The sequence below is a fragment of the Sinohyriopsis cumingii genome, chromosome 10, assembly GCF_028554795.1.
Source record: "Sinohyriopsis cumingii isolate HCF-2022 chromosome 10, ASM2855479v2, whole genome shotgun sequence".
In the NCBI taxonomy this organism is placed as follows: Eukaryota; Metazoa; Mollusca; class Bivalvia; order Unionida; family Unionidae; genus Sinohyriopsis; species Sinohyriopsis cumingii.
Genome location: NC_142970.1, coordinates 26,522,857 through 26,537,170, shown reverse-complemented (window position 1 = coordinate 26,537,170; position 14,314 = coordinate 26,522,857). Strand labels below are relative to the sequence as shown.

The 14,314-nt window shown below is 34.9% G+C and overlaps 1 protein-coding gene across 1 annotated transcript; it reads left to right on the top strand.

The window, feature by feature from the left end:
* The first annotated feature begins 2,662 nt into the window (after positions 1–2,662).
* LOC149789790 (uncharacterized) lies at positions 2,663–6,634 on the top strand. Its single transcript, XM_089971786.1, has one exon. The coding sequence runs from the start codon at positions 3,409–3,411 to the stop codon at positions 4,858–4,860; it is 1,452 nt and encodes a 483-aa protein (XP_089827912.1). The 5' UTR covers positions 2,663–3,408; the 3' UTR covers positions 4,861–6,634.
* Positions 6,635–14,314: the final 7,680 nt, after the last annotated feature.

Genomic DNA, 14,314 nt, shown 5'->3' with positions numbered 1-14,314 from the left:
ACAATTCACCGTAGACAGAAAAAATAATAGTCTTGTTCGTACACGAGAAAATGGTATGTTCACCTGTCTCGAGTGTAATCGACGTCGGGGTGCTAGTTAAGTGTTCGCGGTGGTAATTGTGTATCCTCAGCAATCACCTGTAGTTGTTCACGTTTAAATCATCGTTCCGGAGCAGTTGAATCCAGTCTGTAGATTGCTGTTCTACCAGTAGATCTTGTTATGTTATATATCTTGTGCGTCGCAATACTCCAGATAGGGTTAGTCGCTCTTTTTTTACCGCCTTCAAGTTCACGAGCCTCATATAAATATATTACAGTAACATTGCCTGTTACTGGCTGCGCTGAAATATGGCGTCGTTTGTATTGGTATATTTTTTTGTGATTGCGTTAATAGGTTTCTATTTGGTTGTTCGAGTAATTTCATTATGTAGCGCAGCTATCACACTTGGTAATCTTGATACCCATTCACGAGATCTCTTGTCTTGAATAAATTCCTTCGCGCACTGATATCCAAATAACCGCTCAGCAAGTGTTCGATTAAATCGCTCAACAATTGCCTGATCACGAGGAATTGCAGTATGTCTTCGTCGTATTTTGACATTATGTCGCTTCATCAACGATGATGCTGGACCAATAAATTCTTTACCAGGAATAACCTGCAGTAAATGTGGCCATCGTAGACCACCACGTTGATAAATTCGTTCAAACGCAGAAGCTACTTCAGATGCTGTTTTAGTTGATAATGTTTCTGCTTCTTTATATCTACTTGCAACATCAAAGACAATTAGCGCGTATTTGTATGTTTTTCTGCGTACAATATCATGAGGTAAAAATAAAATATCTGCTTGATGAACTTCATTAGGAACACTAACATCAAAATACGCGTACTGAATTCGTTTCGGTGGTGGTAGGTAAATTTGCCATATCGCCTGTTTGGATAACTACGCTGCGGCGACAGAACGTGTAACATTTGCTGCGCTAGATAGTTTGCTAATTGCTGCTCTGCCTCTCCAGTATCCTCTTGGGGAATAATAAATTTATTCCATTTATAAAATTAATTACCAGCCCCTAGCGCTAATTTACCTTTCATCGCAGATCTTATTAACCAGATTCCTAATTTTTCTTTAAGAGATTTATTTTTTATAGAATTTATCGCATGAATCAACTTCACATCTGCGAGATGTCCCTGCTGCAGAGCATTACTCTTGTAAGCAGTATTACGAACGTGACATGCTTTATCAATATCGTTTATAGGATATTCACCTGGTTTTGGTTGATCCTGATTATCAAGCCTGATATCAAGTCAAGTACCAGGACCACAATAATTATATCCTGGTACATGTTTTTTCTCCTGGGTATTTAACCCATGGAGTACCTGGGAATTTTGACATTAATTTAGCAATATCACCACCATCTTTTCTAGGTACAATCCAAAGTTTCTTTCTAAAACATACAAAACATTTTCCACCATTTGCTATTTTCGGATTTCTCGTTGAACTGTAGCTAAATCAGTAGTCGGTGTCTTAGATCTACAACGCAAACAATATAAATTCATGTATAATTAAATATATGAATATAATTGATTTATCAGCGACTCGAAAACAAGAGCCACTTCAACACCATCCTGCGTTACCAAATTCCATCAGAATGATAATAATATGTCCATCTGGAAGTGGAAAGACGCACCAATTACCTAATTTGATAATGAGATGGCTAAAATGGCACAAGTTGTATTTGATACTCCCGTCTGTAGATTACCAGCGATGCTACGATCTGCTTAAAGATTTTAATGAAAAGCAAAATTACTAAATGAAGAAAATAATGATATTATTGATTTTATAACAGGTATTGATGAAGCCCGTCCGTTGATGATTTAGATGGATTTATTAATAATTTGGTTGTATACGATGATGTGATGTTCGACAAACAATCAAATCCAGCTAGGATATTTTCTCGAGGCAGACATAATAATACTGATAGTTTTTAGGTTGCACAGAGATATGTACAAATACCAAAACTGAATCAGGGATAACTGCAATATTTTATCTGTATTTAATGGAGTCGACACACATACGCTGCGAAATATTCATTAAACTTGATGTGGTGGGGACATGGATTATAATAAATTCAGAAATGTCTTTTCACGAGCTCAAGCTACCCCACACGGATTTATAACGATAAATTTACATGACCCTAGATCAAGATATCATATAGGTCTTGATAAAATATTTGGATAGCATCAGAGAGGGTGCGACCTCAGGTTGGTTCAAGTTTATAATATTGCTCACTATGAGTTTTTAAGTAAAAAAAAATACGGAAATAAATGGTCTACCTAACCGGAGAATTCTCAACGTGGTTAGTCATTTTGATTTTTAAGGTCATTTACGTCATTTTAATCCTTTTTTCAGGGCGATTTATTTCGGTATTTACTTCTGCGATAAGGTCTGTTCACCCTCTCTGTTGCTAACGCAAGCCCTTTCCCTGGATGAAAATTTTGAAAAACATTGTCTACTAAATAGTTTGCTGCAATTCAGAATAGTTGTCCTCCAAGCCGTTTTTGAGATACTCTACTTGCGTTGCACCCCACGTGTCTACTGCTATGGGAGGCTAGCTCTTCTTCCTAGCCGATAATTGGTATTTCACTATCAACATACTGCAGAGCAATTATGGAAGGTGTACATGCCTAACATCAATTTCTCAATTTCAAGAACAACACATGCCCGAAACACCTAGTTCACAAATATATCAATATCTGTAAATAGTAAACAATAATAGCTGAAAAAGTCACACCATAGCCTTAAGTTAAGAAATTTGCCACGGGCCAATTTACGAAACTGGACACTGCCACCTTAGCACAAGACTACACGTAGATTGCTTGACGGGAGGAAAACCATTTAAGTGTGAAGTGCGTGATAAAATGCTTACTCGTAGTAGGAACATAAAAGAGCACATATGGATTCATACTGGAGAAATGGGAAGTATGTGATGAAAGCTTTTATCGGAATCGACATTTAAAACAGCACTTGAGGATTCATACTGGAAAAACCATTTAAGTGTGAGGTATGTGATGACTGCTTTTCACAGAATTCAAATTTAAAACAGCACTTGAGGATTCATACTGGATAAAAGTCATTTAAGTGTGAAGTATGTATTGAATGCTTTACTCATAATGGAAGTTTAAAACAGCACTTGACGATTCATTCTGGAGAAAAACCATTTAAGTGTGAAGTATGTGATAAAATGTTTACTTGGAATGTAACTAAAAAAAGAGCACATGGGCATTCATACTGGAAAAAAAAAAACATTTAAATGTGAAGTATGTAAAGAAAGCTCACAATAGAAAAAAAGACCATTAAAGTGTGAAGTATCTGATGCAATCTTTCTATAGAATGGAAATTTAAAAAGGCACATGAGGATGCATACTGGAGAAAAACCATTTAAGTGTGAAGTATGTGAGGCAAGCTTTCGTCAGAAAGGAAATTTAAAACGGCACATGAGGATTCATACTGGAGAAAAGCCATTTAAGTGTGAAGTATGTAAAGTAAGCTTTACTCACAGTATAAGTCTAAAAAATCATTTAAGGATTCATACAGGAGAAAAACCGTTTAAGTGTGAAGTATGTGATGCAAGCTTTACTCAGAATGGAAATTTAAAACATCACAAAATGATTCATACTGGAGAAAAACCGTTTAAGTGTGAAGTATGTGATGCAAGCTTTAGTCGCAAAGGAGATTTAAAACAGCACATGAGGATTCATACAGGAGAAAAACCATTTAAATGTGCAGTATGTAATGAAAGCTTTCTTCTGAATTCAAGTTTAAAACTGCATATGCGCATTCATACTGGAGAAAAGCTATTTAATTGTGAAGTATGTGATAAAAGCTTTTCTCAGAAATATCACTTAAAACAGCACTTGAGGATTCATACTGGAGAAAAGCCATTTAAGTGTGAAGTATGTGATAAAAGCTTTACTCATAATGCAAGTTTAAAACAGCACATGAGGATTCATACTAAAGAAAAACCATTTAAATGTGAAGTATGTGAAAAAAGCTTTACTCATAATGGAAATTTAAAACAGCACTTGAAGATTCATTCTGGAGAAAAACCATTTAAGTGTGAAGTATGTGATAAAATGTTTACTTGGAATGTAACTAAAAAAGAGCACATGCGCATTCATACTGGAGAAAAACCATTTAAATGTGAAGTATGTAAAGAAAGCTTTGCTCGCAATATAAGTTTAAAACAACACTTAACGATTCATACAGGAGTAAAGCCATTTAAGTGTGAAGTATGTGATGCAAGCTTTCTTCAGAATGCAAATTTAAAACGACACAGGAGGATTCATACTGGAGAAAAACCATTTAAGTGTGAAGTATGTGATGCAGTCTTTGTTCAGAATGGAAATTTAAAACAGCACATGAGGATTCATACTGGAGAAAAATCATTTAAATGTGAAGTATGTAAAGAAAGCTTTGCTAGCAAAATAAGATTAAAACAGCACTTAACAATTCATACAGGAGAAAAACCATTTAAGTGTGAAGTATGTGATGCAGTCTTTGTTCAGAATGGAAATTTAAAACGGCACATGAGGATTCATACTGGAGAAAAACCATTTAAATGTGAAGTATGTAAAGAAAGCTTTGCTCACGATGTGAGTGTAAAACAACATTTAATGATTCATACTGGAGAAAAACCATTTAAGTGTGAGGTATGTGATGCAGGCTTTGTTCAGAATGGAAATTTAAAACGGCACATGAGGATTCATACTGGAGGAAAACCGTTTAAGTGTGAAATATGTAATCAAAGGTTCAGTCAGGGTAGAAATTTAAAATGGCACATGGGCATTCATGATTGGAAATAAACCATATAGATGAAAAGTGCATGATGAAATTTTCATTTGCAGTGGACATTCAAAACTGCACAAGAGCATTCATACTGGACGAAAAACATACAAGTCTAATGCTGTCAACATTTGTTAAGTAGCCATGTAGAAAATACTTTGAGATATATTACTTTTGTCTACACATTAATAAAAATAAGTCTTCTCATACTAACATTCAAAGATTATTTTAGTTTTATTCATTAATAACTGTTACAACACAAATGAATCTTTCTCTGTTGTCTTCACATGATTCTGCCAGAGTTTGTGTGACTTTATTTGGCTTTTTGTTGCTTAGTCAGCATTGGCAGTGTTTGCCATGAAATGTTATGATGCAGAGAAAAACTGATGGTGTACATGAGGATAAATACTGTGGAAAAATCATTTAAGTGTGAGGTAAGTGATAAAATGATTCATCAGTGTGGGGCTCTGTGGCCGCATGACGATACAAGATAGTTGAAAGTACATCATTGCTTAAAAAGAATGTTTTGTTAGACACAGGCACAAGGCTGGCGACTTTAGTGAACTTAGACGCCCTTAACTGAAATTCTACAAGCCTGTATGCCAATTTCTGCAAGTCTAAAATTTTCCCTTTTTTAAATATAGTTTCAACATTGCAGTAGCTAAAATTCAAATATGAATTCGGTAGGGTTTAAAGGGGTTTGAAGCTACTGCAAGTGTTATTAGTGTGCATGACTGAACTCACTAGGGACTGGATGGCCCTGGTGTATAAACTTCTCTGCTGGATTCATCGGTTAGAACCATGTTGACATGTTTTGTTTGCAGCATATGCAAAACACTAATAGCCTCCCCTTTATTTTTTGGGGGTGTATTTTTCTGGTCTGCTTTAGAAAATAAATCTCATTCAAGCAAGATTATGGAAATTTATTTTTGTTTGGTTTGATTCAGACTAATTGTTTCCTAAATCACCTGTAGAAATGAATTACACTTGAACTTTATTCTGACAGCTGAATTGATCATGTTTTGCATTCTGTATTATGGAGTAAAATCTGGCTTCCAAGAAACATTCCTGCTGTTGCATACTGAAGAAAAACCATTTGAGAGTGAAGTATGTCATAAACGATTTTCTCTCCAAGACATCTAAAATTGTCAATGATACATGCTGGAGAAATAAACATTTAAGTATTTACATGTGATGGTATGATCCTTTCGAGCAGATGTCTGAAGAGGTACATGCTGGAAACAAAAATCATTGAAGTCTGAAGTATGTGATCAAATCATGCTGAGTTATAGTGGATCTCTAAAGTTGCACTCATTAAATTATAGAAATGTGATAATGCGATGGAAGGTATAATTGGAGTGAATATCATCGATGCTCATGAGAACTTATACTAGAGACAAATGTTTAAGCATGAAGGAACAACGCAAACTGGAGAAAAAACATCTAGGTATGAAGCAAGTACCCTTAATGGAGAAAAGCATTTCAACTTTGAAGTGATGGTCCTTAATGGATAAAAACATTTGAATATTTATAACCAATAACAAGTTAGTTCCTAAAGTTTCCTAGATTCATTTTGAGAAACTCTGTGATGATGGAATTAGACTCTTGACAGACAAGATGAAGGACAAGACCTGGGTAAACTAATTTTCCTTGCTTACCTGATATGTGCAGCTAGTCTGTTGTAGACATTATGCAATAGATAGATTGTATGTCTGACACTTATATAGGTCACATGTCTGATGCATTATATTGTACAACAAATGATTTATAGGAATTAAATATGAAATACCTAAAGTCTCAACTTATTTAATATGACAACCATGTATAAAACTAAGGCCTCAAACCACATGTACAATGCACAGCCACTTTAACCATGGATGAACATTAAATTTGAGAAATACTCTAAAACCACCTGTCATCAGTTCCTCATCACCTGTCAGCAGTTCCTCCTGGTTCTGCTCTTCACAACTTTTACAACAGTCCTTTCTATATCTAAGGAATTGTATTCTTTTCAGGCTTTACAATAGATAGCTGTCTCTGCACCAAAGGATGCACTATACAGATATTATGACACGAGAGTGATATCTGTTAGGTGAAATTTCAATTTGCAACATGGCGTGAATGCTGACATACCTCTTTTTTGCATTTATGTGCTGTGGCTGAAATTTATATTGTTGTAATGCCAAGTTCTATACTTTTTAATCAATATTGTACCTATCAATCTTACAATAAACTAAAGCATAAACATTTAATAAGTCTTCTAGTGTAGCATGGATCAGTGAAGTGAGTAAAAATATATGCTTTCACCTACTTAACTGACACATGATACACTAGACAATCTTGACAAATATATTCTACGACACCGTAAACATGTCATGACAACACAATCAACATGTACAACATTTACGCTGAATATGACACTGACCACATGAATATATATGATATGCAATTATATCTTCTAGCCAGACTGTATCTAGAATTTTTTTCTTTTCATCTCTTCAACATTGCTAATTTTTGCAATGGCACCTGTTAAGCATTGAAAACCTATGCAGGTTAGCTTTCACAGTTGAAAAGAGACTATTTCGGGAGACATTTTTGAACATTGACTAGTGTTCCAAGGACAGACTTGTGAAGTGGAGATTGATCCACCAAAGAAGTATTTATCCCATACAAACTCAGGTTAATTTGCCCATGTATTTCACTGTTGGGAAAGATTGGACAATGGTATACAATTATTGGATAATGTCTTTCAGTAACATTGTCAAATATATGACATTGTGCACAATGACAATGAAAGGAGTAGCTTCTTAAATCAAATAAACCCCTTAATCCAAAAATACAGTTCACCATTATCAGTTTATTAAATTGAAATAGACATAATTGGACCATTATAAGTCAGTGAGAGAGGTAATTGTAATCTTGTTATGTTTTATTATGCCAGAGAAATGTAAAAAGAAAACTACACCTTTATAGTAACATTATGTCATGTGTTACAAAGAGAATATGTTGGATGCAGTATGGTCATGTGATTCATTTTGTAAGATCAATCATTATTTAATGGAAATTTCTTCAACCAGGTATCATTCTGGTTGATTTTCAGTTCACATAATATTCATATCCTGATTAATTTTTGTAATGCATAGAAGCTATTATTTCAGATGATGTGTCAAGTTTAGCAATGTTAAATGCTGCTTCCAGTGACACACAATAAAATGATCTTTTGTCATTGTACATAAATGTGGAGGCGATACTGAACCATACCAGACGAGTACCATTAAAACAAACATTTTGTGTGCTCTTTGCATTGTATGCCTGTGCATTAAATTAAGCAGAACTATTACATTACAGAGAAGTTTCTTTCCAAAATTCTAAAAATGAATTTAAACTCTGGTCACATTTATTTTCATATCTTACAATATATTTTCAGGTAAAAGGTACATCCTGATTTTCATGGACTATTTGACAAAATAGTTGAAGGTCGTGTTAGTCCCCGATTAATCTACAATTGCAATGCTACATATGTTGACAAAATTCCTTTCCACCCACTGTGTTGCAGATATATCCATTGTGAATTGCGGAAGAGAATTATGTAATAGACTAAATGATTTGTTTTAGAACAATATGGGATTTGCTCACTGAAATACATGTACCATACACAGACTATAGGTCAAATGTACAGATACAACAAAACATTGTGCGGCATGAGCATACCGTATGTAAATGACTGATCCAATATCTGGGATATGCTCTTGCCACCTATTTTATTTGCCTGTAGGTCAGTGGAGCATGCTTCTAAGCAGAAAATGAACCTTTTCCTTTTTTATGGCAGACTATGCACGAACAACTTTATCAGAGGTACGCGTTTGTGGAAACAAAACAACAACCTTTCTGAAGACAGTAAATATGTAATTCCAATTAAAAATTGCATTTAGAGCATATAATTACAATATGCTTCCTTAGAATATGACGAAAATTTTTAAAATATGCCAAACACTGACATAAAATTATCAAATTCATTTTTTAAAAAATGTAAATGAAAGGCTAAACGCTTGAATCCAATGTATAAAAAAGATAAACAGGAAGAACTCCTGCATGACATACAGAATTTAGAGAATAGCACTTCTGCTGAAAATGTTGTGTTAGAGTTATTTGAATCAAGCAAGAATGAATTAGACAATATAGGCAAAGTCAACTTCAAGAAACTCTCATTCGTTCAAAAACAAATAGGAAGAGCGGGGTTGGGGAACCAAGAAGATAATTTTTTGTTCATGAATGTATGTGATACAATCTATTTCAATAATTAAAGATGAAAATTAAATTATAACAAATCTGTACAGTATTATTATAGATGTTTGGCTTAAATGAAATATACTTATTAAATTGATAGGTTATATATTGGGTAAAATATAACGATATTTTATGATTATTTATTATATAACTGAAAAATCTGATATCTTTTTGTTAATTCAGTTAGAAAAATCATTTCAGTCTGTCTCATGGAAATTCACTGATATTGTCCTAGCCTTTATTTTAGTCTTTATTGGACTGATGAGAAGACAAAATGTAAAAACGTGGTTTGTAATGTCTCTTCATATGTTCATCAGAATGACTTATATCAAAATATTACAATAGTTTCAGAGACTAGACAAAAAGGAAAGTGCAAATGATAATCATGGGTAACAATAGTATTATTAAGAAAGTTATTGCTGTGTATATTATGATTACATATGGCAAACAAATAGAAGCTTGGGTGATGAATAAACGCGACTGGAAGCGAGCAATAAACCCCTTGCTTAAACCTACTGACAGGATATAAAATACAAAGGTTTTTTTGTTACAAAGCAAGTCCAGCCTGGAAAATGGCATTGGATTCTTTTGAATGTGCTGATTTTTTTGTATGATATCGATCGACATAAAGAAGCCAACTTTGTTTCCCCTCTATTTTTTTATGTGTCTCCTATTTTCATTGTTTTACAATGTCGGCCGACATTCGTAAGCGTGTACGTAACAAAGTTTTCTTTATCGTTTCCACCACAAACAGTTCCTCTTTCCAATTAAGTTGATAGCCTTTTTCAAACTGCACTTTTTCTTGATTAATTTACGTGGTCACTTACGTTAAAATTATATCTAAACAATAAGGTGTATAGTACCTATTCCCATTCGACTAGCATGGAAGGTTATGATGAGTGGGAATAGACCCAGTATACACTCATTGTAAATGATATCTGTGTACTAAAGAATAAGACTTCTCGTTGGATTGGGCTCTGCTCTGATGACGTCATCCAAGTCCAATGCTTACACGTTCGTCGGAGCACCTGATTTATAGAAGAATTGGAATCGGACCACACACTAGCCTTGTAATGTCCGAGGAGACAGAGTGGAGAGGGACCCAGAAGGAGACGCCAAACGCCAGCCGGAACGCACCTGAAACGCCAGTGTTTATATTATCAAATTCAACCCAGTTGTCTACATTGTGGGTATTCCCTATTACTAATTCTGTGTTAGTTTCAATTGCAATTAGAGTCACGAATTTAGTTGTGTTTTTCCTATCATAAATTAATTTCAAACGCACATATTGTGTATATATCTTATTTAAACCAATGAAATAGGTATGAGAGACCATTACGAAATTTTTTTTTGTCGAGTTAGAAATTGTGGTTTTGATTTAGAACAGTGGTCAAAGGATCATATTAGGTTATCATTAGTGTTATCAAGTCGAGATTTCAAATCAAACGTAAATCTATTATAAAATGGCAATATATGGTATCCCTAAGAAGTGCTGAGGTTACCCATTAGATAATCAATACAGATACTGCTAGATGGGCTGAACCTATCCCTTTTCTTTCCTTTGTATCCCTTCAAACCGGATTGATCACACAGGACCAAGAGTTTCCATTGATGGTGTTTTGGAATTGGTTTTGACTGCAATCCGTGGAATTTTTGAAGCTCATTTATCAGCACCGCCAGGATTGGTATTGGGCAGTCATAAACCTGTTCTCTTCGAATGCTGATGTCTACGATGGCTTTATTGCATTTTTATTTTTCTGTATGAATTTCTTCCTAAGTGATCCATCTTAGTAGACTTTTTGGTGGGCCTCTTATTGTTCGGAGTGCATCGGTAAAGTATCTACCTGCGCTAGCATTTTGTAGTAGAGATATAAGACCCCATTCTTCAGATTGGTTGGTCATATAGTTGATTAGAGCTGCTTGAAGGGGTGTGACTGGATCTGTGTTTATTTGGCATCGTCTTTGTTTTGGTTTTGTGTCTTTTGTGAGTCATTTTGTAGTTGGTATATGTTATGTTGCTTACTTTTGTATGGCGATGTTCCGATGTTTGTTCTGGCACCACTGGCTGACGACTTGATTGTAGTTACATCTGTTGAGAGTGTAGTAGTTTTTTTTTTTGTTTTGTTTTTGATGAGCTCGCTGGTTTTAGTTGTTGTTCTTGTTCTTGTTCTTGTTTATGATAGTTTCCCATGATTGGTAGGTTTACTTTAAGCAATTATCCCACTTGGTGATTTAGGTGGTGCTGCAGTAGAATGCATCGATACCGCTACCACCAGGGTTGATGAACTCGTGCTTGCCTGCTAGGTTATGAATGGCAATTCTGCTGCTACCGATCTTTTTAAGTTGGCTGAAATATTAATTTCCTGCTGTACTTCTAATGGTAAAGGAATTATTTTGTTCTGCTAAGTCTATGACATGCATTCACTTATATGCCCCTCTCTTGAGCTTCTTTTATATTTCTAGTTGAGATCTCAGCTGTTCTTCATAAACCTGTTTGGATAGTTGTAGATAATTTAATAGTTGTTAACGTCATTCTATGGGCGGGAATCATTGTATTGCCGACACTGGAAGACATTTGTTGTAGAGTAATTGTAGTTCGCAGGTGTACATTTTGCTCCCACTGCGGTCCATCATTTTGTCTCCTTTGCGTTGGTCTTCTTGGGGGTACATTTCCCCAGTTACTTCTATGTGAACTTCTCCAGTTATTTCTGCTATCTTCTTTCTATATTGGACAACAGTGTAGTATGCTTTGCTTAAGCACAACGGCTTTATCCTGTGGCGTTTTAGAGGTTTAATTCCATTATCGCATTCAAAACTTGTTGTAGGAAAAATCCTTCCATCTCTGACTTCTTAATACTTCTCATACTTCTCACTGCTGTGTTAGTCGGCTACTGTTGATGATCAATGATGATAGTCAGACTAAATTCCACCCCGATTTAGAGGGCTCAGGCGCGGAAGCGATATAAACAATCCCAAGGATTTCTAAGCGTCGGAATGCTATTGCTCATCTCATGATGAGGGATAGAGAGAAGTAAAAGAGCATGTGTAATGATTTTTAAAAACAACCAAACTGCTAACCTTTTACGAAAGAAAATTTTTACCAAACCAACAAACAACCAACACATAACATAATCATATAATATCAAAAAACACATTTTTGACAAGGTTGTGAAGTCAAGTTGGACTTCCACGGATTGAGGTCATTTGGCCATTCATCTACACTACGTTTCCTAGGTAAGGACAAGATATATCCATAACGATCACAAAACCAGCAATCTACTTTTTTTTCATCGGTTCCAGAAGAGTCACGATCAACATAAGTCACTAAATGTTCTAAGGGATATCCAAGACCGCGTTGATGAAGACAATACATACAATATTATCTATACACCATGTAATCTGTGCCTTGTAATTTAACATTATTTAAGTGATTCGTCTGGGAATATCTTCTCATAAAGTCCATGATGTTGTCATACAAAGGTGGTAATCGATACAAATCAAAATAATCCACACAGGCATCGTGGGGAAAGTAGACGGCTACCCAGTGGGTTCATGGGAGATGACTGTAATATGTGTTGATGAAATAGGCGTAATGGACTTTAGGTAGGTTGAGGCCCTAAGAGAAGCTGCTGAGATTGAAGAAGAATAGGAAGAAAAAGGAAAGAAGAGAAAAGGAAAAGGAGAGAGCAATCATGCCTCACCTCATACTTAGACCTATGTTTGTAGTGAAGCAAGAGGAGAGGACGCCTACGCCTTCACTTCAGCCACAATCAGTACCAAGTACCGGTATCACCCAGATGAAGATCTGGGAGGATGAGTTGGAGAGTCATCGGAAAGAGTTGGAGCCGGAGCATCGGCTCGAGATAAGGAGACCTCATCATCCCCAGGTGCAGAATAGAAAAGAGAGGGAAGTCTTCACTAACCCTCAGAGTGAAAACTGAGAAGATGCAGTCACTCAACCCCTCTCTGCTCCGAACCAGACGTATCAATATTCTATTCGCATGATATTTACGTCCACACATGTCATTTAATGGTTGGCTTTTAATTGCAGTGTGCATGATTAAAGGCTGATTAATTTTTTTTTAATGGAGACAGGATATTATATCAGATAATATGTACATTTTAGTGACGTCAAATACTGCTTCTGTTGACACACAATACATAGATCTCGTGTCATAATACATGAAAGTAAAGACGAAATAATTACAATATTCATCACTAAAATATGATGGTAATATTGCAAACATGCCAAACAATGAAATAAAACTAAGAATATGAGACATTCCTACTCTTAATCATTTAATTGGAAGTTCATGGTGAAACCATTTTATATCCGTTGTATAAAAAGATATAAAATAGCTAAAGGTTCAACAAGAAATACTGCAAGAAATCCAGAATTCAGAGAATAGCATTTCTGCTGGAAAAGCTGTCATAAAGTTATTAGATTAGAAAAAAGGAATGAATTGAATGAGAAAGGCAAAGTCAACTGAAAGAAATACTCATCCAATGAAAAATAAAATGGGAGGAGTGGGTGTATATTCAGTTCGTTATTATTAGAGAAGTTTGGCTTAAATGAAATAAACATATTGAATTGATGTATTATATATTGATCGAAATATAATGACAATTTGTGATAAACCTATTTTGTTATTAATTCATTTGAAAAACCTTCTAATACCGTCTCATGCAAATTCATTGATAATGTCCTAGCCTTTTTCATAGCCTTTATTGAACAATAGGTAAAAACTTGGTAATATCTTTTCAGGTGTTCATCAGAATGGCTTCATACAAAAATATTACAACAATTTCAGAGTATGTAGACAAGGAAACCCACCATCTATATGTCATGTTTTTAAATATATGCAGAAATGGTATACTAATATACTATTTTACAGATCACATAACCTTAATTATTGATGGACATTTCTAATCTCAACTTTTTTGTTGATGTGTTAGATTTAATTGCAAGGCTGTCGGACCCAAATCTCAATATTATCAAAAGAAAATCAGTCTGGACAGAAGGAATCAATGCGGTTCAGAAAATTTTCGTCATAGGTTAACACTTGAATGACTTAATGAGTGTACTCTCTTAGGTAAAATGTTTTTAGGCGACTGAACAGATATACATCAATTTTGCAACAAAAACAAACGATTAAAACGTTTTTTTTTGTGAAATAGGGTAAAACA